The sequence below is a fragment of the Ascaphus truei genome, chromosome 14 (assembly GCF_040206685.1).
Source record: "Ascaphus truei isolate aAscTru1 chromosome 14, aAscTru1.hap1, whole genome shotgun sequence".
Classification (NCBI taxonomy): Eukaryota; Metazoa; Chordata; class Amphibia; order Anura; family Ascaphidae; genus Ascaphus; species Ascaphus truei.
Genome location: NC_134496.1, coordinates 37,280,810 through 37,308,160, shown reverse-complemented (window position 1 = coordinate 37,308,160; position 27,351 = coordinate 37,280,810). Strand labels below are relative to the sequence as shown.

The window sequence follows — 27,351 nt, the reverse complement described above, 5'->3', positions numbered from 1 at the left end:
AAAACCTTTATCGCTTCTATTTCAGCTTCCTTAGAGCGGCAGACCGATTAACTAGCAGCATCGTATTGCTTCTGTTTGTGATAACTAAAATGAATAGTTATCAGTTTTAAAATGTGGCATTTGATGAATCACTCATATAAATAATATTTGTGCATGACAGGTGACAAATGTCATCAGTGGAAACACAACAAGGATGCTTAGATATCAATCACATTTCACCACAGTCTTTCAAAGACCCATATGCTGCCAAAGGGATTAACTGAAACAGTACAGTTGTAAATACAAAACTTGAAGAGATTTCCCGAGGCTATTCCACTTTCTTAATCAAGTCTTTTCTTTATGCTGGTGCAGTCTCTTGCTTTCAGAGCATCAGCAGAAGACAAGAGCAGTTCATTCTAGGACATTTGGTGGCAGACGTTTTGCCGCAACCAAATCACCGTCAGCGTTTAGCCACCACTTACCTCGCCAGAGGGACATCTCTCCGGCAGCCACTTTGTCGCCAAGGTACTTCCCTACCCTTACCCTAAAATAACTTAATATTATCGCTACTCCCTACCCAAAAATCTCTTACCCTAAACCCTTACCCTATCCCCCTAATCCCCAAAGAACCTAACCCCTTGCCCCCCTACCCTAACCGCTAAACTCCCGTTGTGACGGGAGGGGGTAACCAGGCAATCTAATAAAAGTTAAGCCCTCTGGTTACCCCTGTACCTGTGGGGTCCCTGGTACCTCCATAAGCCAGGGACCATGGATAATACATGCTGGAAAATAAAGTGACCCTGTTTTTTCCTATTTCATGTTCCCATAGCCCTAGAACTGAAGGATTTCTTGGTACTGGGTCCAGAGAACAGAGGACCCCTGCGGGAAGGATCCTCTGGTCTGCCAGACTTAGTGGAGCTTGCCCAGTAGGTGGCAATGGGTTGACCATGGGAAGCGGCAGAATGTTGGCACGTTTCCCATTGGTCGATTCATATGTCCCGCCCACGGGGCATCCCAAGCCAGCTTGACACGCCCCCTCCTCTGACATCAGCTAAGAGACGGGCCCCTGTTTCTATTGGGTAATCACTAGCCGCTAGTGGGATAGGGTACCCATGCTCTGATTGGTCGCTCCTCCTACCTCCATGCTAAAGTCAGTTTAGCGGAATGTATGTAAGGAGAAGCCCCAGTAAGAGAACCAGACAATTTTGTGGCTTGAGTTGGTGAAGCTAGGGCAGGCTTTTCAAAGTTGCTCTGTCCCAAATAACAGAGCAACCGGCTTCGTTTTGAAGTTAGGAAAGTCTGCCCTGCAGAGACTACATCAGACACGAGGACCAAGTTCTCATCTGAGAACGCAGAGGACACGGTCAGGGGTTCCTGCTGAAAACAGTACCAGGAGTATCGGGACTAGGTCCCAGTCAGGAGTTTCTGCTGAATCTCGGTCCAGGACGCCCGGAACATGGTTCCGATTAGGGTAAGCCCTTGTAAGCAGACGCCGTGCACCTAGGAAAGGCTAGATCTCATACCCCAGACCCCAGTTTGTCCAACTGAACTGTTGTGATTATCTTTTGAGCCCAAGGTTTGGTCTTTTGGACTTTTTTCAAGATTTTAGTTAAAAGATTTGAGGAAAGAAAATATCATGGAAAGATTATTGATGATGCAAGAAGAAAGGGCTGATCTTTAGGACTTAGACCATCTGATTAACCCACAGAAATCAGGAATTGTTACACCAAAATTGAGAAATAATTTTAATACAGCTTTTGTCACACAGAGGCCCCTAAAATTAGAAATATAATGGTGAATCATTGGCACATCCTTAGAAGTAATCCAATATTGGGGAAATATATATCCGAGAACTCTGTATTTTATTATTTATTTATTTTATTAAATCACCAAACCTTAAAATTAAATTGGCCCGGGGTGCTTTTAGAACTTCTAAGAATGCACCAAAAACTGGTAAAATCAGCCAAAAGGCTTCTAAGGCTATACCAAGTGCAAAGTTCTCTTTAAAATCTAAAAGGTATCCATAGATTTTCAAATTGAAAATGTTATGAACTTTTATGGATTTTATCAATTTTTTGAATGCCCTTGCGAGCTCCAATATGTTGGAAGAACAACTAGGAAATTAAAAGTCAGAATCCTTGAACATGTTGGTAACATTAGAAGGAAGGCTCACACACTGTTTCTAGGCACTTCGATCTTCCTCATAGTTCTAACACCAGTTTTAAAAGGTATTGAATATGTCTCTTCCCATTGGAGGGGAGGTGATAGGACCCTGGATTTAGCCATAAGAGAGACCTTCTGGATTCATAGACTTGGGACTATGTATCCAGGTCTGAATGTCGTTATCAATATTGTTGCTTTTTTACAGAACCCTTTTTTGTAATTTGATACACCCTTCTATTCCCATTGATAGATGTATGTGGTTTTAGTATGTATTTTAACTATTGGATTTGATCTTTTATTGCATGAAGTATCTACTCCAGATTAGCATCTGAGCTCTCTGAGATATTCTTCTATATGTAGTTTAATTATATTTTATATCTAGTGTAACGGGTATTCCCCCACCCAATAGCATATAGTATGTGTGTGCGGGGAACCTAATGTTACCAGGTGTGGTGCTTTACCTGTTAGGCTCACAGGAGGCCTAAACCTCCGCCACGGGGAGCCCGGGGCACGTATAAATAATAGGAGTAACCTCATACTCGGTACAGCCCCTCCACCTGCGATGGCTCCCACCGGAGAGGGGAGTGGTTCGTCGCAGGACAATATATATATATATATATATATCACACACACAGCATGTAAAACAACCAATAACTTTACTGTAGCAAATGTACTTATTCATATATATCAACAGGTGTCCCTCTCTAGAGGAGACACTAACTACTGCATCTCGCAGGACGCTACTCCCTTTCACCGGGTGATCCTACCCTGTGTCCAGTAACCCCACACAATATGTCCCTTCACGTGAGATAGATATGTGTGACTGCGCAGCCACTAGTCCCGTGTGAGTATAATATAGTATAGTTGGTGCACTTGGTGATGGTTACCTGCCGAGCACTCCAGTGCCAAGGAGCTTCACAAAGGATCCGATGACCGCTGACCACAGGAACTACCATCCGGGGCGATCCCACCCGGATGGCTGCTGCAGCGACAGTCTGAGCCCAGAACCTCTGGATGGACGCGCAGCGTCCGCTGTGTCCCTCACTGACTCTGGATAATAAGGGGCAGGGTCCCTAACCTGGGGCCTGTCCCTGAAACAACACCACGCTACTGGTGGCTCAGGGCTATCTGGGGCCTAGGGGGGCTGCTGGCCTAGTGCAGGTAGTCCCTGCTTAGAGCCCTCTCCCTATTGGCCAGCGTTCGTGCATTATCACTGAGCATGAATTGTGGCACTGCGCATGCGCGAACTAAACAAAGATGGCGACGCCCTGCTCGGGAGCCGCCGGGAACGCGGAGACCTCAAACGCGCTCCCTGCACTGGCCCCCACCCTCCAGAAGTGCCGGCGGGTCTGTCGAGTGACCCCCGGCAGCGGAGGTAACGAGGGGGGGTCACGGGACAGAGGGGACCTGGCTACACTAGTATGCCTATACTCTGACTAGACTATGCCTATAGTCTGTCCTCTAATCAAGTCATTTTGGCCTCTGTTTCATATTTTGTATTTTATGGTAGGTGTATAAAATGTGAACTTTAGTGACATAGAGTAGTTTTAGAATTATATGTTATATGTATTAAATTGTATATGTATGTTTTGAGTTTATATGTTAATTTTAGGGAGATTGCCTTGTCACTGTCCTTAGTGCACTGATCTGATAGCACTTTCATTTGATTATTTGCGAAGATTAAAATAAACTTAATATAATTGAATTTCCATACAAAATATTGCAAAAGCACCTTCAATGGAAAACATAGTGCAGTCACAGATAGCAAATGAAAAAATATGCTTAGTACATACTGGCCCACATCAACTTAGGTTTGCTATGCCATAAGACACTTTATAGCCCATTGAAGTGAAAGGGTCATGTGGTGTCTCCTGGCAGCAGAAATTGTCTTTTGACATAGCACTGCTTAGTAAATATATGCCATAGTCTTTATTTCCCTTTATTCAGGCATACCCCGCTTTAAGTACACTCACTTTAAGTACACTCGCGAGTAAGTACATATTGCCCAATAGGCAAACGGCAGCTCACGCATGCGCCTGTCATCACATCCTGAACAGCAATACCGGCTCCCTACCTGTACCAAAGCTGTGCGCAAGCGGGGAGACTATAGAGCTTGTTACACATGCGTTATTTACATCAGTTATGCACGTATATGATGATTGCAGTACAGTACATGCATCGATAAGTGGGAAAAGGGAGTGCTTCACTTTAAGTACATTTTCGCTTTAAATACATGCTCCGGTCCCATTGCGTACGTTAATGCGGGGTATGCCTGTATGCTGATCATACGGTAACTGTGAAATGGTCCAGCAGTTTGTCATTTTATAGGAAACAAAATTGTAGGCACTATTATATAAACTGTATATAAAAAAAAGGAAGGGCTGGCATTTGTAATTTCCATCAACCTAAAATAAAATATCAACTACATTTAGACAGAACAACAATCAAATGTTCCCATACTGAAATGCAAAGCAATATTACATCATCTGGTCTAGCAATACACTGCTTCCCAGCTGTTAAAATGATCATACAGAGATACACAAAATGTGCCTTCTTTGAAAAATCAAATCTAATTTAAAATTTCACTCCCACGACACCTATTAAAACCATATGAATTATAATGTCACACTTCACTGTAAAAGCATTCTTGAGAACTGTGGAAAGGATTCAGTGAAATTATTTGAACCAAGCGGCAAACGTCTACCACAAAGTTGTCTGAAGCAGCATTTGAAATGAAGGACTAGGACAACAAGTGTTGTGTAAAGGTAGTCCATGGTTGTACTGTAGTGTTTTAGAAAAGGTTCAACCCTTACACACATCGCTTGCCCAGTTTGCATGAAAATATTTACCTACACAACTAAAATAATATTATGGACTATGCAATCATCGCTTTCATAGCCTCATGGAGAAGGTGCAGCTCAGTAAAGACACAGAGTCTGCATACACCAACACTGAGTGTGAAGCAGGAGACTCTCATTGTGACCTTGGCCAAGTTACATTATCTCTGTGTCTTGCACCAAAACAAAACCACACAGATTGTAAACTCATCTGGGCAGGGAAGCGATTTGAGTCGCACTGGGAGAAAGGCACTATATGAAATAAAAATATATATTATTTATTATTATTATTACTCATTTCTTGCCCACAAAACTCAGTTCAATGACTACTGCCACAGTGACTAACAATATAATATTATATAAAAAAAGAGATATGCCCATCAAGTAATTCAAACATCTCATCTCTTTCTAAAAATCAAACAATACTTGCCCAATTCATGTAATGTTTTCGTCTAGACTAATGTTTGTCTGCTGGATGACAGAACTATGTACAGTGCTCTAGGCAACACTAAATATTTTAGTTGCAATACCTTATAAACAACAATCAACCTTTTGCCAGACATGACAATCGGTTTCCACACAGCACGTGACACTTACTGAGACACCACAATATGTTATAGCATCTGCAGTTAACTCTAGGATGACCCCATCACATACTGCAGAAGGAGATAAAGCATGCAATGCTACACATTAACAGAAAAGGTGACGCATACAAAAGTTTGTGCATCATAGGGGTTAATTCTATATACAGCAGAGCCCCAGGAATACGGCGGGTTCCTTTCCAAGGGCCCGCCGTGTAGTGAAAATCGCCGGAAAGCGGATCTGGCTATTTTCAGTAATTTTGCATGCACAGAACCGACCGTTCTGCGCATGCGCGACTCTGAATCAAAGATGGCGGCCCCCTTCTCGGTGGCGCCGTATCAGCGGATCGCCGAAAAGCGGGGCCCTGCTGTAGTACAAAGTGGCCGTTGTCAGCTGACAATAACCGCTTCAGACAATATAGAATAAGGAACTTAATGTATTAAAAATTTGCACAATCCTTTCGAATAAATACAAGCAATTAAGTATGGGGGTAAAAAAAGATGGATGGGGTGTGTGCCGAGCACGCGCGTTCTAAGTGAAACTTCTTTGTGTTGTCACAAATTATAGTTTGATGTTTATGTTTTTGATTGAATGAAAGACTTTCGAGTATAAATTTATTTTATTTTTCTGCCGAAATTTCCATAGTATCATTTGGAATACATGACACAATTGACTTATGATAACTAAAGTAAGATACATATATTTTGGACTGTCATCTATGTAAAGGCCATTGAAAGACTGCATCAATGGTGGGACCTGATCTGGTAGTATGAATGGCTGGATTGGTGTTGAGCGTTAAATTGAATGTTTCTTGCATGAATGTAATGAGCGGCAGAGTCAGAGTCAAAGTTTATGTTAAAGTCGCCGCTTAAAATGATGGGTATTTTATGATAATCTTTCTTCAATAAGGCTGCACCTTGAATAGAGTACAGTAGCAGTATGAAATGGATGACATTGATGATACTTTTCTCCAAACTAAAAAGTGGAGAGTATGTGATGGTGGTGAGGATAAGTTGGCTGTTGGCTGTGGGTACTGGTACTGTGGCAGGTTCGCTTATAAAAGTACTGTTTGCTTATCTGCTCCCATTTTCGTCTGCATGAACGACAGAGTGCTGTGAATTTTGAGCCAGCAAGGGCGCAAGCGGCTTGTGCATGCGCCTCATCACTTTTTCGTCTTCATCAAGGACTTTTAGTGCTGTGAGAATTTTGAGCCAATCGTGCACGCACCCGATTGTGACGCATTTCCGTCTCCATGAAGGGGTTTTAGCCCTTTGAGAATTTAGTAGGTGCCAGCAAAGAAGTTTCACTTCAAAAGGGATCTAATTGTAGATCATTACTATAGGAGCATAAAAGCTAAATCTTGTAGGGCTAAAGCAGAGAGGGTAGAGGCACTCACGTCAAGTAGCGTGGTGTATCCGGCGTGGTCTGCAGTATTTTTCTCACACAAACTTCATGGATCTCCGAACGACACGGTGTCACAGTTGCTCTCATGAAAACAGAAATCTCAGTTGAATGGACATGATGATTTATTTTATTTTTTGCAGTGGAGAAACGTTTAGGGAAACCCCTCCGTCAGATGGAGGCCCCCGCGCCTGCACAGTGGTTTCACCCGAAACGTTGTGCATTTTTCCACTGCAATAAAATACTCAGAACGACCATTTGGACTGTGATTTTATCTTATAGGAGTGACAAAAAACAAACAAAAAAAAGAAGAAGGTTCAGGAAAATGTCAAATTCCCAGCCATCGTTTTATTGAACCTGGTTGTATTACGGGAATTGTGATCTCCCATGGTCTTCTGGGCAAAGGAACAGTGCTCCTTCAATATTCACTGTGTGGTTCTGCGTACATTGCGGCTCAGTATTACAAAATATATTACACATATGCCATGTAGTCACTACCACACATAATGATAATGTATTTCTATATACAGTAACAGAGAGTCTGTTGTAAGATATAAGACAAGGGCAGGCAGCCAACTCGAGTTCTTAAGAGCTACCTGCAGGTCAGGTTTTCAGGATATCCTACTTCAGCACAGGTGGCTTAGTCAAAGACTGTCACCTGTGCTGAAGCAGGAATATTCTGAAAACCTGACCTGTTGGTAGCTCTTGAGGACTGGCGTAGACTACCCCTGATAAGATATTCAGATAAAAGCAGTGTAATAAACTGGCCTCTGAAGTGGGTGAGCTTGGCTATGAATATTACAATATTTCCCAATTCATCTGGAACCAAAAAGAAAAAAAATATATATATTATTGCTGGCATCATGATAAAATACCAAGTTGCAAGGATTCAAGCCATTTCCACTTTAATGTCTCAGGTCAACCAATAAAACACACACACACACACGAAAACATTGTAAATAGCACAAATAAAATGTCTTCATTATTCAGAAAACGAGGTCTTTTGTCGTCTTATCTATTGTAGGCAATTGTCTTCGAATCAGTTTTCTTTCATGCTGGCACTTCCCTATTATTTAAAAAAAAAAAAAAAAAAAAAAAGTGCTGATAGTTTGAATTTTGCTTTGTTCTGCATATTTCATAGAATATGCTGATATCTTAAAAATTAGCTAAGGAAATTGCTGAACATTAACAGAACAAGCTTTAGAGCTTTATAACGGCAAACTATTTGCACCCAGATTTTAATTAAATCACCAACATTGGACATTATATGGACATTTTAGTTGTATTTTGGATAAATAAGACTGGCTAACAGAGGACTACTATTCTTATTAAGATATCCTAAAAATGGAAACATTTTTTTTTAAACACTTTTGTGAGATATAGAGAGATAGATAGAGATAAGATATATCTATCCACGATCAATATTTCATATACATTTTTTATGTTAGCATCTATACATAACCTTCGTAAAGGTCACCGGCATATCCTCATCTAAATTAAACTTACAATCCGTATTTTCATCTAAAGTAAATGTAGTGGATCATGAGACCATGCAGATTTAACATGCAACTTGGATGTAGAAAACTAGGACAACATGTTAATATTTGTTAAAGCATTACATCACAAAATATGAAGGGCGGGGAAATAAAAAAATGAAATAAAAAACAGAATGTCAGTTTTCTGATTCCACCCATGATAAAACAATTTAATGAAATTGATTAGAATAATTAAACCCTTCACTATTAAAATGACTTGTAGAACTAAATAATTCATTCAGATGGCAGAATTGTTGCATATAAAAAATTGCCGGGATAAATATCATAACCTGATTTTACAGATAAGTCATTGTTTTATGCTTATTCTTCCCTTTCCATCATTTCGGGAAGCGGCTATGAATTGAATGTCTTGTACTTGGCTGTGACTTGGTGAAGCATGGGATTTCGTAAGGGCCTTCACCAATAATATTTACTCTTCTAGAAAACACTGACTGATCTAGCAGTGGGATCCAAAAATGGTTATTCTACTTTTAAGTCAGTGCCTCTCTTTATGCCATTTCTCTTACCCAACAACTAAATGTATTGTGTACAACGTCAAATAACCGTATAATATTATGTACGGTGCAAGTGAAAGGTAAAGTAGAACCTGTTCCAATCACACATATACACTTATATTAGTAGATCATTTGATTATACAATGATGTACACCAGGGGTGGCCAACGCCAGTCCTCAAGGGCCACCAACAGGTAAGGTTTTCAGGATATCCCTTCTTCAGCACAGGTGGCTGAAGCAGGGATATCCTGTAAACCTGACTCGCTGGTGGCCCTTCAGGAGTGGAGTTGGCCACCCCTGATTTACAGGACTCAGTCTTGTAGAACAAAACGGTGGCTGATCCACCCATTTCTTTTAGTGGCTGCTTGTCATGATGTCGCTGCAGGAACAGGTGGGAGGGAATTCCCGCAAGACAGATTAGTGATAAAAATGTACATTTTAGAAAAATAAAAAAAAATTGTATCTATGCAGAGACAGCACAACAATGCAAGATATTCACTTTGTCTGGCGCAAAGCACCTCGTATTATAGTCAAATAGTATTTGCTTTCTGCCCCAAGGGAATACCCCAAACATTGTGCTTTGTAAATGGCTAAAATGTCACTGACCCCAGTAATATTTGAGTGCGGCAGGATCAATCATATATGACTCAAGGCCACAAAGTGTCTATGTTACTCTCATGTTTTTTTATTTCAACTGATACTATAATCATGTGTAACTGAATAAATAAAATCACACTATGGCCGCGCTTATAGTGCCGGCGACGTCAAAACAAGTGCATTGAATCCGTCGCGTGCGCTTATAGTAGCAGTGACGCGACAATGTGGTTGCGATCGCTGGAAGTCAATTCAATTTTTTCAGCAACCGCTGCGTGACGACAGCACTAAAAGCGCGGCCTATGAAATAAAGGGAGACATCTTCTTAAGCATAAAGTTAAACAATAACGTCTACATGCCATTTAATTAGCCAATAGAAATATTAACAGCCAGTGTGTACCTCAGAGTTAGTGTAAGAAAGAGAGGTGACTATTAAATAACCTGATGCGACAAGGGTGACATGAGGATAATGGCGCCAAGTCGAACTTCTTCTGGTGGGGTGGATGGTGCACAAGGGTATTTAGAATTATGTCCTTTTACCCAAACTGACTGATTCAAAGGCCTGTGTCATATTTAAGAATGTGCTCTCTTTCAACTCCAAGTTACTTTGGGAAAGGTTTACCAAGCAGTGATATTTGAATTAACAGACTATCAAGGGGCTGCCCCTCCAAAAGACCACGGTAGAGATAACACTGCTGTTATCTTAACTACTTTAAAATGTAGGTGATTGACAGATTTCCCTTCACATCAGACAAGTATTCTTAAAATCACTTTTTTTTTTAAACGGTTAATGTTTGCAGGGTAACCAAATGCTTTTCAGTGTTTACCACACATTTCCCTAACTGGCACAAAATGGCCACTGGTTAGGGCTCTCTGGCCAATAGAAAAATCAAAACCAGGGAGAGGAAAAAAAAAAAAAAAGTGTGTGTGTGTATATCTATATATATATCTATATATCTATGCATATGGGTCAAGCATCCGCTCTGAGGGATCCCCTGTTTAGTGAAGCATTAAAGAAAATGTTTTTTGTTTGGGGGGGGGGGGGGGGGGTTATTGCTGCTTCACGTCTTAGCACTGCTTAGAAAATGTGGGCCGCCATCAAAATCAAACCAGTTTTCATTGCATGCTTGGAAAATTATATACATATATTATAAACAAATGAGAAAGCACTCCTAATAGAAATCCAAAATGGCCTGGTGCTAGTCCCTTAAAGATATGTAGATTATCGTTCATGCATCTGGATTAAGTACATATATCGACATCCCCTTGATAAAGAGCCCCCTGAGGGTTCGAAACATCGGCTCTATGTGATGTTTTTGACAACATAGCTTTTTGAAAACCTACCTTCTGAGTACTGTCTCTACTTAATCGTTCTTTCATCTGGAGGGTAACACACACACACACATTTAAGATGCCCTTAAAGATTGCAACACTAAGCAGTGTTGGTTGTAAAATGATGCTGAAAATGAGAAGCAACGCTCGCACATTTTGAATCTGCTTTTCAGCAGAGATCTTGTTGGCACTGCAACGGAGAAGTCATCTCACAGCAAACCAGAAAATATGTCATCTACACAAGAACCTTGGCCTACTGTATTGATTACACAGGCTGTGCTACGGAAACTACTACAATGAATAAAACTACTGATGTCACCATTATATTTAGTTCAAAAATGTCATACCATTTGATTTGTCCTTCTGTAAATAGAAAATAAAATATGAAAATAACAATGCTTCCATGGAGTATAAACTATTTAATACTAACAACAGTGTTAAAAAGGTGAGTCCTACTAAGAAACCGTTATTGGAAGTTCTAATAAAGTTACTCTACCATTGGTAAATAAAACAACCACAGGTGCTTATGCTTATTTTTTCCACATCTAGGCCCAAAAAGCCTAAACATTTGCCTTTGGTAAAGGCAACACCTAGGTAGGAAATAATTCTAGAGATATTTTGAGTTTGCACGGTACTAGCTCTATTGTAAATGTATTTATACGCCCAAAGCTGACTAAGTGAAACAGAACCTTTAAAAAAAAAAATGTTTTTAAAGAGTCCTGAGAAGAGTTTCTGTAACATCAGTGTTTGCAAGGCACAGCCAAGCTAGAAAGATAAGGTCACTCAAAAAGGACACTAAAAGTAGCTCCCTTAAGCAATGTGAAATCGAATCAGAACATGGTTAGTCTGAATTCCAAAATGGTTCAGATAACGGTTAGTGCTGAAAACAAGGCTCTGTTGATGCAGAAAGCAGTGACCGCTGCTACGGTCAATTGCACAGAAACAGGAATACATTTTTTTGTAGGCAAAAATATGCACTCAAAATTGAGTATTTTTAGGTGCTATCAAATACATAAGATTACTCTGGAGCCATAATAAGATTAGCAATTTATATAAAAACATTAAATAATTGCAGTTATTCAAAGTAATGCTGAAGTTTAAGAAATTATAGTAGACATCAAAAATTGTGATTTCAATGTAGATGTGTGTTAAGTTTCTTTTATACTGTACTTTATTATGGGAAAAAGCTAAAACTACACACAGTGAGGTATAAAACTTTTTGCCCTGTACAGGAAACATCTAAATGGCAACCAACTGTACTGGAGATGTATTGCCACCAATAATTATTCTGCACTTCAACTAAATACAATCTGAACTGGACCATTGATTTTAATTCCTTGAACAAATTCAGCTTTGTGACTCACTGGACAGACGGAGAAAACAAGGTGAGGCGACAAATAAAATGCTGTTAACATTTACAACACAAGCTCCCCCCACCCACTGAGTCACCAGTGAACTTTAAACACCATCAGATAGAAGGCTCATCAATTGAATGATATAGTAAATCACACACCTGGTATATTAGCAGAAGGACTCTGCCAGTCAAATGGAGAACCCAGAACAAATATTTAAAAAAATAAGTTCCTGCCACAAGTCAAACAACCAATATTTTTTTTTTTAATAAATAAATGCCACACAAGTCATTGGTTCCCTATTCCAGACAATCTGTGTCACAATTACTGAGCACCAAGACATTGTGCGAGGAGCACAACTTTCTATTAATAGGCGATTTCCCACTAACACACCATTATTGCTTCTTGACATCTGCATGGTTGACACCTTCAGTGCCAGAGTGCACAGCAACACTTTGCAGGTGCCCTCTGGCATTGAAAGGGTTAAACCACAATTATAGCTTTCATTAAAATTCCCTCCTTTCGAATGTTGGACTCACTTATTGTATACCACAAATATATGGTTTGTTTCTGATGGGGGCTTTCTAATTGCACGCATATAATCCCCCAAAACTGGAAATCTGACATTTTGGATGAGAATTCATCTTGGATTTTTGGAATCACCTGGTGACGGGCACACTGTATTTAGGAGCTCAGTAGATGCGCCTTCCACGCAACATAGGACAGGGGTGGCCAACTACAGTTATCAAGAGCCACCAACAGGTCAGGTTTCAAGAATATCCCTGCTTCAGCAAGTGTGGCTCAGTCGTTGACCCTAGAAGACTGGAGTTGGCCCCCTCCTGACATAGGAGAAAGATGTAGTGCAGGCACCAACCCAAGCCAGTGGAATACCCATTTAAGAAATGTAATTTATATATACATATAAATATATATATTTATTTCGCCGGCAGCGAAGCAACCCCAACATTAGGGAAAGAAACGTTTACATCACATGGTTGGCAACTTTCCATTCTGCTTTTACTCATTTCTGCACCATTTACCCACTTGCTTTGTGGTAGACAGTTTTTACTTCACTTTTTTTAAATTCTGATCACATGCTTCATTGTGAAATCCTCAAGTAGTATATGGTTTTGGAGAAATGCTGGAAAGTTAGCTGGCAGGTATGCATAAAAGTAGTGGGGATGTTGTCCACATTAGACCAGCAGCTACAGTGCAGAAAGAACCAGTCTGAGCCTTTATCAATACACACTAAATCAGTGAGAACTCAGCCGTGAACCTTTGCTAAACTGATACTATACATACTATTCACCCTAAACAGATAACTTACTAGCCCTATCTGATGTAGGCCTGCATGGATGTTTTACTCAGCGGTCCCGTCAGACTTTAAAAACTCCCCATCTCACATTTTTCAAAGATCCATAAACAAGATATATTTTGCAGTGTATATGTAATATTGATCTGCTCAGTGAGGCGAGAGAAATGGCCTCTGGATTATTGTTTTTTATTTTTAATCCAAATCAGCGCAAGAGGGCAACAGTGTAGTGAAGAGCCGTGAAGGACTAAATGTGAGAAGATAGGTTATTAGAGTGCATTAGTGACCCTATCGCAGACACACGCATTGAATTCAGCGGTTTTGCACCTAATAGCGTCCAGATTGGCACTATTGCATTTTAATGCATAACCCCTAAAGCCACTGATTTAAGGCCCCAATTCAACATACAGTGAAGCCGCTTCTCTGTGCCAGGTAAGGCTCTGAGATCAATTAAGCCGAAAAGGGTTCAAAGACTTCCCTAACATGGAGAAAAAGCTTCACACCATATTGAACAGGGGCCTTTAGAAAAAGCAGTGGTGGTGTCTGCTTTCAAGAAATTCTATCACTGCTAAAAACTGGGGCAAGCCTCTTTTTTACCACAGTTTACTTTTTGTTTTACCAGAAAATTTGCATTGAGATAGCAATATCAGTTTGGACCAAGTCCTGTCGAGAAATATTTATGCTTAAAAAAAAAAAAAATTATATGGAAATGTGACAGATTGGAGACTTTAAAATTAAAAAACGGCTGTATCGGCACTTCTGGTTTATAAATAAATGTGGTACTGTGGAACCCCCAGCGGCATTGTCACACATCTACCACTAATCTAACAGAAAACATCACCTACTGGCATCATAACTACCACTTTCTCCCTACTCTCATAATAACCCCTTTTGTTGCCAAAGGAGAAAGCAATGGATGTCCCCCTAACCTCCCCCCCCCCCCCCTAGAGGAGATCAGGGCCCTTCCCTGCATGGATACACTGTAGCAGTTTCCTCCTCCTGAACAGAAACAGGAAGAGGAACAGATCAAATGTCTGAATTAAAAACATACTTCCTCCTGCTGTCCAGACACAATATGACCAAACTTTATTTTTGGGAGGCGGAGGGGGGGGGGGGGGGGAGAATTTATAACCACTTTACTGTAATTTGCCCCAACCGGCCGTTAAGGGGTTAAGCAACCAAACTAAATGCCTACATTGTATTTAACCCACGAGTTCCCAAAAGTGGTTGCTGCTTCTCACAACATTGTGAGATTTTTAACACCCTTAATAAACTTTACATTTTTGGTCTGCTAAATGGTTTCCTGTCTTATTATTCAACTGTAAAACCCCCTAAAACCTCTGGATAAACACTGCACAACATGATCACGTGTAAACATTGTCATCTCATGACAAAGTGATAACATAGAAACCAGAGTTTGCTGTACAAGTAACCCATCTGTTCCATTTAAAGATATGCAGCTTAAAGGGATATAAAATGTAAAAAAAAAAAAAAGCCTTTAAATTGCATATTTTAAACAGTAAATTAAATGTAAAAGATTTGTTCCAACATTGTAAGATCCCATCGCAATATGTAGAACTGTAATGATTTCTGCATATATATTTTTTTAAATAAAAAAGGAAAGACACAAAACGTTATCTTACAACATATTTTGTATTCAAATTCTTTTAAAACATAGAGACAGCTTTTGTAAGCAAGTCTGGAAATAAAATGACATTGGTTAGAAAGGTCTTGGTACATCACAATCTGAGAGATCTGTGTTGGCTTCGCAATGTTAAACCATTGCTGGCAAATGTAAAAAAAAAAACATTAAATAAAAATGGAATAAAATGCATCCTTGATTTAACCCCTCATGTACGCGAGTCTAGCACTCAACCAGGGCCATCAGGTACAGAAGTGGTTAATCAGCCCCCCCCCCCCCCCAAAAAAAATGTGCAAGACATGGAAATTACATTTTACAGGCTCAGAAATAGGTTCCAGGGACAATAGGCCTTTTTGTCCAGGCTTGTTCAGTGTGATTACCAAGAGGAAACTGTTAAGTGGTTTGTAGAATAGAAGATAATGGGATTTTGTGGAGATTTCACAGGTTGGCACCGACTGGAACAGCTGAATTTTGAAGGCACTCTAAGGACACAGGGTTGCTGGTGGCCCTGCTCACACTTAAGTTATTTGACTGTCTATTAAATAGCTAGGCATCAAAAATCAGTTATTGCCAGCACACACACACACACACACACACAAAAAATAACCATGAACATCTGTAACATTTTCACAGCTGATAAGAAAAAAAATACTAGCAATTTTCCCAAGCTCCCATTTGATACAGTAGGTAAACAAAATAGATTTTCTTTTCCTCCTCACAAATATCAGCAAGGGGGGCAAAGCTGGCAACCACACGGAGTTGGCATCATTTGCTTTGTCTCATTTTAGATGTGCAATACTTGTTATGAATGGATACTCTGTAACAATAATCCAACTTTGCATAGAAATACCTAAAAAAAATCAGTCAGCAGATGAGGACAGTAGCCTGGGATGGAGGGGGGGGGGGTAGAGGGGAAGCGAATCCAATTTGCCTTTTAAAAAAGAAGGCTTGTTTTGGGTCTTGTAAGCGGCCAAGAGGACAGTAGTTGCTGACATCTCCAACACCCCTCCTTTCTTCAGCAGACTGCCAAACTTTTTTTCATTTCCCTGCACATACCAGTGCATAGGCAACAACCATTAAAAAACACATACTGAAAGCCACTTCCTACACAAACACGCCCTTTGTGACTGAGGTTATCTTCAACTGTATGCAAAGTTGTTTCCAATCATGTTACAAGTCAAGTAGTGCATTGTAAACAGGGAACCATTTTCAAAGAATGACACAAGAGGAGCAGCATTGATCATCTCCATTTGGCTGGGAAGCATAGTTCATTTGCCTGACAATCTCTGCAAACAGTTCATCCACAGAGGCTTTATTTTTGGCAGAAGTTTCCAAGAAGGGGCAGCTCCATTCATCAGCCAGGGCTTTGCCTTCTCCATAAGTCACTTCCCTTTCACCTTCCAAATCCACCTTATTCCCCACCAGGATCATTGGCACTTTTTCATACCTCTTCACCCTGATGATCTGATCCCTCATGGGTTTGATGTCTTGGAAGCTCTGTTGATTCACCAAACTGTAAACCAGGATAAAGCCCTGTCCGTTTTTAATATACAAGTCTCTCATGGAGGCGAACTGTTCTGTCCCTGCCGTGTCCAAAATCTCCAGCACCGAAGGCGAGGAATCCACCTCGATCTCCTTCCTGTAGAAATCTTCTATGGTGGGGTCGTATTTCTCTATGAAGGATCCAGTGACAAACTGCACGGTCAGGGCTGATTTCCCCACTCCGCCCGAGCCAAGCACAACTACTTTGTATTCTCTCATGGCTTCTCGGTGTCTTGCTGCCTCTCCCTCTCAGCCCTGTCTCCGCTGCTGGAGTGAAAGGAAATGCGGCTTGCCCCCTCGCCCAGAGGAATTCACTTCATCTGCCCCGCGTGCACAGCACAGAACGCCAGAACTCCCGCACGGTGCCACAATGTATCAGAGGGAGGTATTACTGTGCGTTAGAACGCAGCCCTGCAGCTTCCTTGTGCTGCCCTCCTCTCCATTCCTTTCTATGAGGCAGCCCCACACTGTAGTTCTCTTGAACTACACTTGCCTTTTTGTAACTACTTATTCCTCATTGGCTCACCCGGCTGTCACCTGTGATTGGCCGATAGTAGGGCCTCTGTGATTGGCTCTGCTGTGTAGCCGCAGAGAAAGTATTTCCATTAGTCAAATATGAGTCATTCGCTATTGGCTGCTTGTGTGGAGCTTTTGATTGGTGTTTGTGCAGCAGGTTTTTTTTTTTTTAATGATTAGTTTTATTTTGTGCTCATATAGATACATTGAATGAATCACCTTGCTTTTAATAATTGCTGCAAATGGTTGCTAGAAAGAGGATATAAATAATAGTTTCCAAGCAGGATGTCACCTTGACTTTGTATTGTTGCATGTTGCTTAAACTGATATGGGGTAATACTGTTACACAATACCAATCAGTGCACAATGCAATCAGTGCAGGGATACACTGGTAATGCAAAGAGATATTGTGAAGGAGGCAATAAGAAGGGGGGGGGGGATAAGTGACAGGTTATTAAAGTAACGTGTTTACAAGATAATAAGAGCACCTTATGTATGAACAATATTCTTAGGAGAAGATACGTTTGGTTTTTACAAGAAAAAGTGATTGTCTCTTGTTTTGCAGAGAATTATCTTTTTTTTTTATGGAATAAGTATTGTCTAGAAACAATACACAGATTATAACCTTTCCTAAAATGAAAGATCTTTTTCTTTCATAAAATCTCCCAACCCAGTTTCATGGAGACATTAGAAGTGAGGTAAATTGCTTAGAAGCCATTCTCACAAGGCACTATATAGAGACTGCTTAATGTGCATTGCTACACAATTTGCAGACAATATTACCTAAATAAATTAGTGTAGAGGCTATTTACCCTGTGAACCAGGTAAATAAGGGACTTGATCAGCCCTATTAAACCCGCAATCGGTTAAATAAAAGACTTGTTAAGTTTGACCTAACCATAATATGCCAGTCTAACCCTTACCCCAACATGCTGGTCTAACCCATACCCTAATATGTCAGGCTAACCCTAATCAGCACTTTCTAAATCCTAATAATCTGGGAGAAACTCATTGTGGGCTAAATAAAGGAGAGGGAGTGGGTTATAGAGCCGGCTGCCAAATTAATTAGACACTTGCATAGGTTAGACGTTATACAAATTTAAAGTAGCTTTATAATAATCCATTAGTATGCCTGCAAAGTTGGTGTCCATTTTTAGTTACACACATTTCCACATTAGTATCAGGAAATCACCATATTAGAGATTTTTGCTAAGACCCTTATTCATTGTGCTATGATGCCACCTTTCGTTAATTTAAATAGAGGTGAACTATTCTCTGTCATCTGGAAGTAGCTTCATTGCTTACTGAATAGGGGCCTACATGTCCAAATAGTTTAGAGGACATATATTACAGAATTATCAAAGGATAAGTGAGGCCCTTTAAGTTCATTCACATCAACGTATACCTGTACTACAGTCTGCAATTGAAATGAGTCATATCACACAGAAGACATCAATTCATAAGCTGGTTTCCATAATTCCAGTACATTCAAATCAGACGTGTCACAGTCACGCCAAAATATGTTTTAATGGGGGAGAAAATGGATGTCCAAGTACTTTTTAAAATGTTCAACATTTTTTTTCAGCTCTCCTTTTAATCTACGTACATATTTCTATGTCAGGTATTGGATAAGAACCACTATGTTGGAGGACAAAAACATCACACACACACACACACACACACACACACACACACACACACACACACACACACACACACACACACACACGTACGTTTTGCTTGATAATAAAATAATCCAACGACAGTAGAAAGTGTAAAACACTATTTTTTGTGGCAGATGTCAATTAGCAGTAAAATAAGTTGAGACACAGTTGCCCAATCAATGGAGCAGACAGCTATGAACAAAATGTGTTGTTTACACCTAACTGGTGCCATGGGGCGAAAAGGAGGATTCGATTTTAACATTTCATAGAACGGTTTAAAAAAGAGAGGAAAGGGCATGTATGCTGTTTTTAAAATACTTAACTATGATTACATCCACCCTGTTTAACTATATCCTCCAGCATAATTGTAGAAATGTCTCTGGTCAAATGCAATAAGGGATGTTGACCCTAAATTAATAATCCCGTTACAGTTGATGCATTTGTTGTGAAGAGTATTAAACATGTTATGTTTACAGAAGCATTCATTACCCTGACAACTCTGTGAATGACCACATGTGGTTTGGATCCACACCCAAATGGTCTCATTAAAAAGGAGAAGGATCAAAAGGCTGAGCTCCATTATCATATCTCACACAGTGAAGAAAACAGCAGGGGGCTTGTTACTGCAGACCCCTATCTCCTCACTCCTAAACTTGTTTGTTAACCACCTCTTTTGACCTTTACACATTGCTGATAGCTCTACATTACAGACATCATATATCATGCTTTTGGATAAGGGTAATACAGTCTGGTATTTATTTTAATTCAACACGTTTCCTACCAGAGGCCTGCAACACATTGTCCTGTATACAAGCTTAGTATTGCATATGATATCATTGTTAAGGTTTAAACCGGGGGTAGCTAACTCCAGTCTTCAAGAGCCACCAACAGGTCTGTTTTTCAGGATATCCCTGCAGCACAAGGGGCTCAATCAGTGGCTCAATCAGTATGACTGTGCTGAAGCAGGGATATCCTGAAAACCTGACGACTTGTCGGTGGCCCTTGAGGACTGGAGTCAGACACCCTTGGTTTAATGAGTCTTAAAAACGTTAGAAAAATACATTTGAAGTCTCAAATATGTTGCATCTACGTCCACTCGTGTAAAAATACCATAGATACCTTAAAAAACATGTTCTGTCCGTAAAAAGGCGGGAAAAAGTTGTGTAAAGTTAAGAAAAACAGTAGAAGTTACATGGGTATCTTAAGAAGTCAAAAAGTAAGGAACTGGGCCTACCTTTTCAAATGCGAAATATCACAAAATATAAAGAACGCAAATCATTGCAGGCCCCTCCAGCAGCGAAGGGGTTAAGAGACGTTTGTACAAACAAATATTTGTATTGCTGATGTGTTTTCAATATTTAAAAAAAAAAAAAAAAGTGTTTATGGAAAAATATATCTTATAATGTTTATTCTTTAAGTAGTTCAGACATCTTTTTTTTAACAACTTGTAGTATCATTTTCTGCACAATCAAATGTAATAAAAACAACACAGTTATTTCCATTCACGCCTTGCTCATAAGAACATTGGAAACTTTTGTTCATTTTAAGAAAAATATAGTGAAAATGATAGGGATAAATTTGAAACATTTTTGCCTTGTAAAAGTTCAGAACATCCTTTTATCTGTTCCCTGACGCTTCGACTGAGCGTGTCATTCTCACGGCAAAACAGATATTTGTAGAACAAGAGACTTGTTAAACATTTATGTTTTCTGACGGTTATTATTAGGGACATGAAGAACAGGTTTTGGTTAATCCAAGTCACTTGCTTTCCCCTCCCCTGTTTCTCCCCTTGTAAAGCTCTTGATGGATAGCTGATGCTAGGCTTCGTCCCCTGTGGCTGCGGCTGTGTGCGCGGCGCACACAAGGTACGGCCCTATATGGGGTCGGCCCCAGTAACTGCCTGCGCGATGCATGACCACCTTTGCCAAAAGACAAGGCCCGGGATCTGGTTACCATATACCACCGTGCTCCGAATCCCAGCTCTCCCCAGCTGCTGCTGCCTTCCTCCTCTTCCCAAACCGCGCCTCTCTCTCCCGCCACTGCGCACCGGAAGCTGGGTGCACCCGGAAGTCAGACCCAACTTCCAGCGGGAGACAGAATGGAGTGGGAAAAGGAGGAAGCAACTGGGGAGAGCCAGGGCCCGGCAGCAACCAGAGGAAAGTGAGAATTGTATTGGGAGCGAGGGGCGGTGATAGTAATATATTTGTGGAGGGTGGATGGTAGTAATTGTATATACGTTTTATTTTAACCCATCTCGCCCACTGCTATTGCATGATGGTAACCCAACCATTAATGTATCATAGAACTGCTAAACCTTTAATCCTTTGGCAGTCAAAGAGTTAAATGAATGCTTGAAAAATAAAACCTATAAAGCGCCAGACAAAAAAATGGCCTGAAGAAGTTCAGTATGGCAAATATCTGTCGCACTGCAATCCCATTGCATTATTATCTCATTATATGGACAATACATTGTGGAATTATTTGAAGTATACATGTTCCATTACACTGTTCAAAAGGTTGGTCTAATTTGCCCCTTGTCCTAAGGAACTCAAAATAACAAATCACAAAATGAATTGGATACAGTATATGCTTTTCCTTTGTAAGTCTAAAGCTCATGTCAGATATACTGCTCATTTCTCCAACAATGCCAAACCCCAACTAATTACAGGATCATGTGTCAATCATTGATATGGTTACATCCTCCTACCCCATCAAAACTTTCGACGTCATCCCTATGCTAATCAAGTTATCAGTGTGTTACCACCATATGTGGTCATGGAAATGCAGACGTTACAAAGACACGCCTAAATTATGCAATCTGGTCTGAAGGTGTGGGTGTAAATAAACGCATTCAAGCAATATACGGGATTCTCCCAGGAGGACTTGCCTCAGTTGTAAAGACAACATCCCCTCTGCCAAAGTGAAACACTTTCAGAAAGAGCATACACATTGTATCTAAATATTAAATCAAACAAAATATTAACTTGCATACAATGCTACTCCTTTCTGCACACGTCTGTAGCTCTAAAGGGGGTGAGGCTGTATCGAGTCCTGTTTGGGGAAGTACAAACAAGCCCAGTAACTGTCCTGGAACATAATTTGTTGCTGTTAAAAAGTATTGCAGGTCAGGCAGTGATAGCCAAGTATAGAGATAAGGGTTTACATGTACATGTACATGCACATATAGATTATTTGGGTACAGACAGTATAGAAATGTACTGCCTGAGATACTATGCAAGTAATAATCTCCAAAGAACAGGGCGTTACTGGCCAATAATTTTTTTATTTGTTTACATTTTTCATAAAAAAGGATAGACACTTTTGTAGTCATATTGATTTTTATCAGCATGATTGTCTACATTATTTTGCTTTTTTCCCCTGTAAACCAACACACTGCAGACACACACACACCAACAAAACACTCTGCACCCCTCCTCCACCCACAAAACACATACCGAAGACACACACACACTGCAGCCCCCCTTCCCTCTTCTCCACCCACAAAACACACACACACAACAGAAGACACACACCAATAAAACACTGCTGGCCCCCTTTACACCTTCAAAACACACACCAGACACACAACCCTTTCCCCTCACTCTCCTGTGCAGAGCTCTCTGCAGGCAGGGTGGAGGAGTCAGTGCCTGGCTGCAGGCAGGGTGGGGGAGGAGTCAGTGCTTGTCTGCTGTCTCCTGTCCAATCACCACCCCTGTCTAAGAGGTGATCTCAATCTTTGTGAATGAGAACTAAAAGCTGATTGGCTGAAAAACTTGTCAGGGTGCCAAAAATTCCGGCCCATTACTGACTGGATAATGCCCGGAATTTTAACCAATCAGAGACCAGGGATTTCAATAATACCCGGAATTTAACAGCTTTAGCCTATAATGAAATAAAGTTATTATAGTAGTGCTCATTAATGTAACTCTCAGCTGTTTTTAGCTGCAGTCCTCAGGGGCCACATGGTGGGTCCACCTATTGGAAATAATTGTTTATTAAATCTGTCGTATCTGCTTTTAAATCATTCCAAATACCTGAAAAGCGTGTGGATTTATTTGTGTATGTGTAGCCTAGCTCACCTGCGTGCCGTGTGGGGGAGGGCTATGTGGCGATTGGGTCGCCGGAGCTCCGCGGCGGTTCCGATATGCAGGGTGCCGCCATCTTGGTTGCCCGTGCATGCGCAGAAGATGCGTTGCGCATACGCAGTGAAGCAGGGTGCGGCAGCCAATACAGGCGGCTCCGCATGGGACTACATGTCCCAGCAGCCCCAGGGGCGGCTCACCACGTGGGAGACTGCAGCCAAATAGGGCTCCCAGATTCACGGAGGAGAGATACATTTGGCATGCTAAGGACCATGCGCCAGTCGGAGAGAGGCAGCTGAAGGAACAGGTAGTGTCCAGGTGCCAGTGGCTCTCGGACTAGGCCTAGAGTTGCCCCGCGGGACCCAGCTAGGCCCCTGAGCCCTGTTCAGTTTGTGGTGCTACAGGGAAGGCTCATAGATAGGGACGCTTCCTCAATAGCACCAGAAGTTTTAGCACACCATGACAGGACGCCATGTGCGGCCTGCGGTCTGGGACCAGACCACAGGCACATTATAAGAGACATTAAGGGGGTAGCCATACACAGGGGGTAGCCATACACAGGGGGTAGCCCTACTCCACACACTTCGGGTGGGCCTGACTCTGTGGACACCGGGGTGGTTAGGTGCCTAGGGCACCCTCAGTACTTTGGGGGTTCCACCGGGGTGGTGTTATTGCGTGGATATTGCATTGTGGGGCCCTTATTATTATTATTATTATTATTATTGTGTTATATGTGTGTCAGTAATTATAAGTTAGTTATACTCATGTGTGTAAAATTATTCACTGACTGTGTTGGTTCATGTGAGGAGTTATCCTGCAGCGCTAGGATCCCTCTCAGGTGGAAGCGCTGTATCCAGAGAGAACGCAATCACCCCAGGCTCCCAGTGGCGGAGGATTAGGCCTCCTGTATGCTAAACAGGTACTCAGCACATGTAGTTCCCTTAGTCGCGGGGAAAAGGGGCTACATGTGTATTAGACAGGTCTGCAACCCTGCTTTTCGCCATTATAACCTAGCATACAGTTCTTCCACTGCAGCAAAGGATTCTGGGAACTGACATGCAAATGAGCACACAGTGTCACCTTTTCCCTCAAATCCATTTTTACATGGAACCCGTATAAGCTCATTTGCATTTAATTTCCAAGAATCCCTTGCTGCAGTGGAAGCACTGTATGCTAGGTCAGGGGTGCGAAAACTGGGGGGCGGGAGATTTGTCTGGGAAGGGGGGTGCAGGCGGTTGCAGAGGTTCCGTGCTCTTCCCCCAGGCATTTAAATTAAATGCGGGGGGATCGCGTGAGGCCTCTGCAACAATAAACGTGACCCTGGAGCATCATTTGATGCAGCTGCCAGGTAGGAGGGAGGGGGGGGGAGCTCTGGAGCAGGCAGAGCAGGAAACGTTTGCGCTCCCCTGTGCTAGGTGATAATGGCGAAAAGCAGGGTTGCAAACCTGTCTAAGACATGTGAATGTGCTCACAAATTATCTTTTTATTTGCTATATGCTTTACGGTGGAGGGTTTTTCATCAGCTTTTTCACCCACCATAAGTTATCTAATTATGTATGTATGTGTATATACATGCAAAACAGATTTTAGAACTTGTACTCACCTACAAGTCATAGGTGCAGAGGTCCAGTACCAACATTGCACTGGTATACACACACACACACTACACACACACACACACACACACACACACACACACTACACACACACACACACTACACACACACACACACACACACACACACACACTGTATGTATATCATGTATATATTACATAGTTACATAATAGATGAGGCTGAAAAAAGACATACGTCCATCAAGTTCAACCTATGCTAAATTTAGACGACAGATACATTATCCTGTATTTGTACTTACAGTATATTGATCCAGAGGAAGGAAAACAAAGAAAAAAACCAGCGAAATATCATCTAATGATATCTCATAAGGGGAAAATAAATTCCTTCCTGACTCCAAATATTGGCAATCAGATTATTACCTGGATCAACATCCTTCCCATGTTTACTTATTTGGTATATCCTGGTATACCTTTCCTGTCTAAAAATATGTCCGTATATACGATAACACACCCAGCAGTTTTGGAATATGAAGCTATTATTTTCTGGTAACTCTTATATGTGACAGAATATCCAGGTGCCACTATTTCTTCTCACCCCACAAATTGCTGTCATCCTGGTCACATTGAAGCAGTGCAAATAGAGGAATTGAAGAACGCAACAGTGCTGCACAGATATGATGCAATCATAGAAATGAATGGCAGTGTACTGTGCAAAAATGCAACATAATCAATGTGTTTCACAGGTTAGAAGCATGTTTTAAAGGGGCATCAACATAATATTGCCATTACTACTGTAGTTATGATGTTTGATGCCATTTTATTCACATACATGTATGATATGAAGTATTTATTTTGAGGGTTTTTTTGTGCAAACACATGATGAACACACAGTAACATCAGCCAAAAGGGAGTAGCCAGGGTAAAATCAAACCAGACATGCATCAATCATCTGATGCAAATTACTACCAAATAAGATGATCTGTGCTGCACTGTATTCAGGCCCAAATTATGGCCTAGGCCAGGTGTAGCCAAGTCCAGTCCTCAAGAGCTACCAGGTCTGTTTTTTTTCAGGATATACCTGCTTCAGCACAGGTAGCTTAATCAGAGGCTCAGTTGAAGATTGAGCCTTCTGTGCTGAGAAGCCGTGATATGCTTAAAACCTGACCTGTTGGTAGCTTTTGAGGAGTGGACTTGGCTACCCCTGGCCTAAGCACTATAGGCACTCTTCCTAGGGCCTACAAAATAGAATGGATGTATTATGATAATGTAACCCCTTTGTAAGTGCATGCAGCTGACACATATACAAAGCCCCCTGGCTGCAATATGACAACTACAACTCCCAGCATGCTGTGGTGCATCAGCCAGTAACTCCTGGGGCAGGAAGATGTTACTGATGGCGCAGGGCCGGCTTTAGGGTAGATCGATAGGCGCAGTCGATCGGGCCGCCAAGCAATTTTGTGCGTGCTGAAGGATCGCACCAATTGATCTATCCTAAAGCTTGCCTGGGGGGGGACAAGCTGGGACAAGTTTTCTGGGCCCGGAGACAGTGGGGGGGCCTCTGGTTGCTGCCTCCTTGCCCCTGCTCCCGGCTCTCCCCAGCTGCTCTGCCTCTTACCAGGTCATCCTCACTCTCCCACCGGTGCATGCCAGAGGCAGGGTGCACCTGGAAGTCGGGCCCAGCTTCTTTCACACACCGGTGGAAGAGAGTGGACGGTCTTAGATAGAGAGAGAGAGCTGTTGGAGGTTGGGATGAACAACAACCAATGTCGTGTGTAATGAACGAGGGGATCCTCAGTCACTGACAAGGGTAGTGAAGGCTTTGCAAAGAACAGGCCTGCCACATGTTACAACCATAGTTACTAAGAGCTCCAATATTGTTCCTGCACCAACACATGGGCCCCTCATAACACGGGGTCGTGGAGCACCGGATACGCCTTCATGATACCCTAGAACGTGCCCAGCTCTCACAGTCACCGAAAACTAACTGCAATGCACTGGACATTTAAGAGTGACGATGCCGGTGTGGGGTTTTAACGCAGAAGTCTATGATATGCTCAAGGGAGTGCACCCCCCTCCTCCTGCTCCTCCCCCAGTTCTCTTCTCTTGTGAGGCGGGGCGGGAGCAGCACAGGTGATACTGTCAACTCGTCCCAGAGCGCAGAACTTAGTCTCAGAGCCAGCCTGCGTTGGATGTGCACACGCCGCTGTCTCCTCACACAAAAACTTTGTATACTATTGTTGGAAAGAAAGATGGAGTCATGCTATATCTTGGATACCAGGGATCACGTGACCAGCTTGGCCGAGAGAGACAGTCTACCATCGAGCAAAAATCCGCTGTGCTCAGAAGGCTCAGCGTCACAACCGAACTGGAGGAAGCCATGGTGCCTAGGGCCTATGAAACCCTTAATTCGGCACGGATTGCATCCTGTAAATCTCACTTTTTTCCATTGAGAGGATAAATTCTGTAGGCATGGACGCCCCAATTCCTTTTGTTTAACTTCCTTTTTAACCCGTTAGTGTGTTATTGTCTGTATCATGTCTTCTCCATGTACTGTAGTATATTATAATTCTGTACTGGGCATCATATATTAGTGGCGCTATATAAATAAATCTATACAGTACATACATCACCCAGATGTAACCCCTAATTCATGTCACATCCTTTAGTACACTTTGGTCATGGGAGGGACTGCCCCTCTAAAGCAGCAATCCCACTACTCTTCTTTGTT

At 41.6% G+C, this 27,351-nt stretch overlaps 1 protein-coding gene across 1 annotated transcript; it reads right to left on the bottom strand.

The window, feature by feature from the left end:
• Positions 1-15,235: 15,235 nt before the first annotated feature.
• Positions 15,236-17,274, bottom strand: RAP2B (RAP2B, member of RAS oncogene family). Its single transcript, XM_075570505.1, has one exon. It carries the CDS (start codon positions 17,002-17,004, stop codon positions 16,453-16,455), a length of 552 nt encoding a protein of 183 aa, XP_075426620.1. The 5' UTR covers positions 17,005-17,274; the 3' UTR covers positions 15,236-16,452.
• Between the last annotated feature and the right edge of the window lie 10,077 nt (positions 17,275-27,351).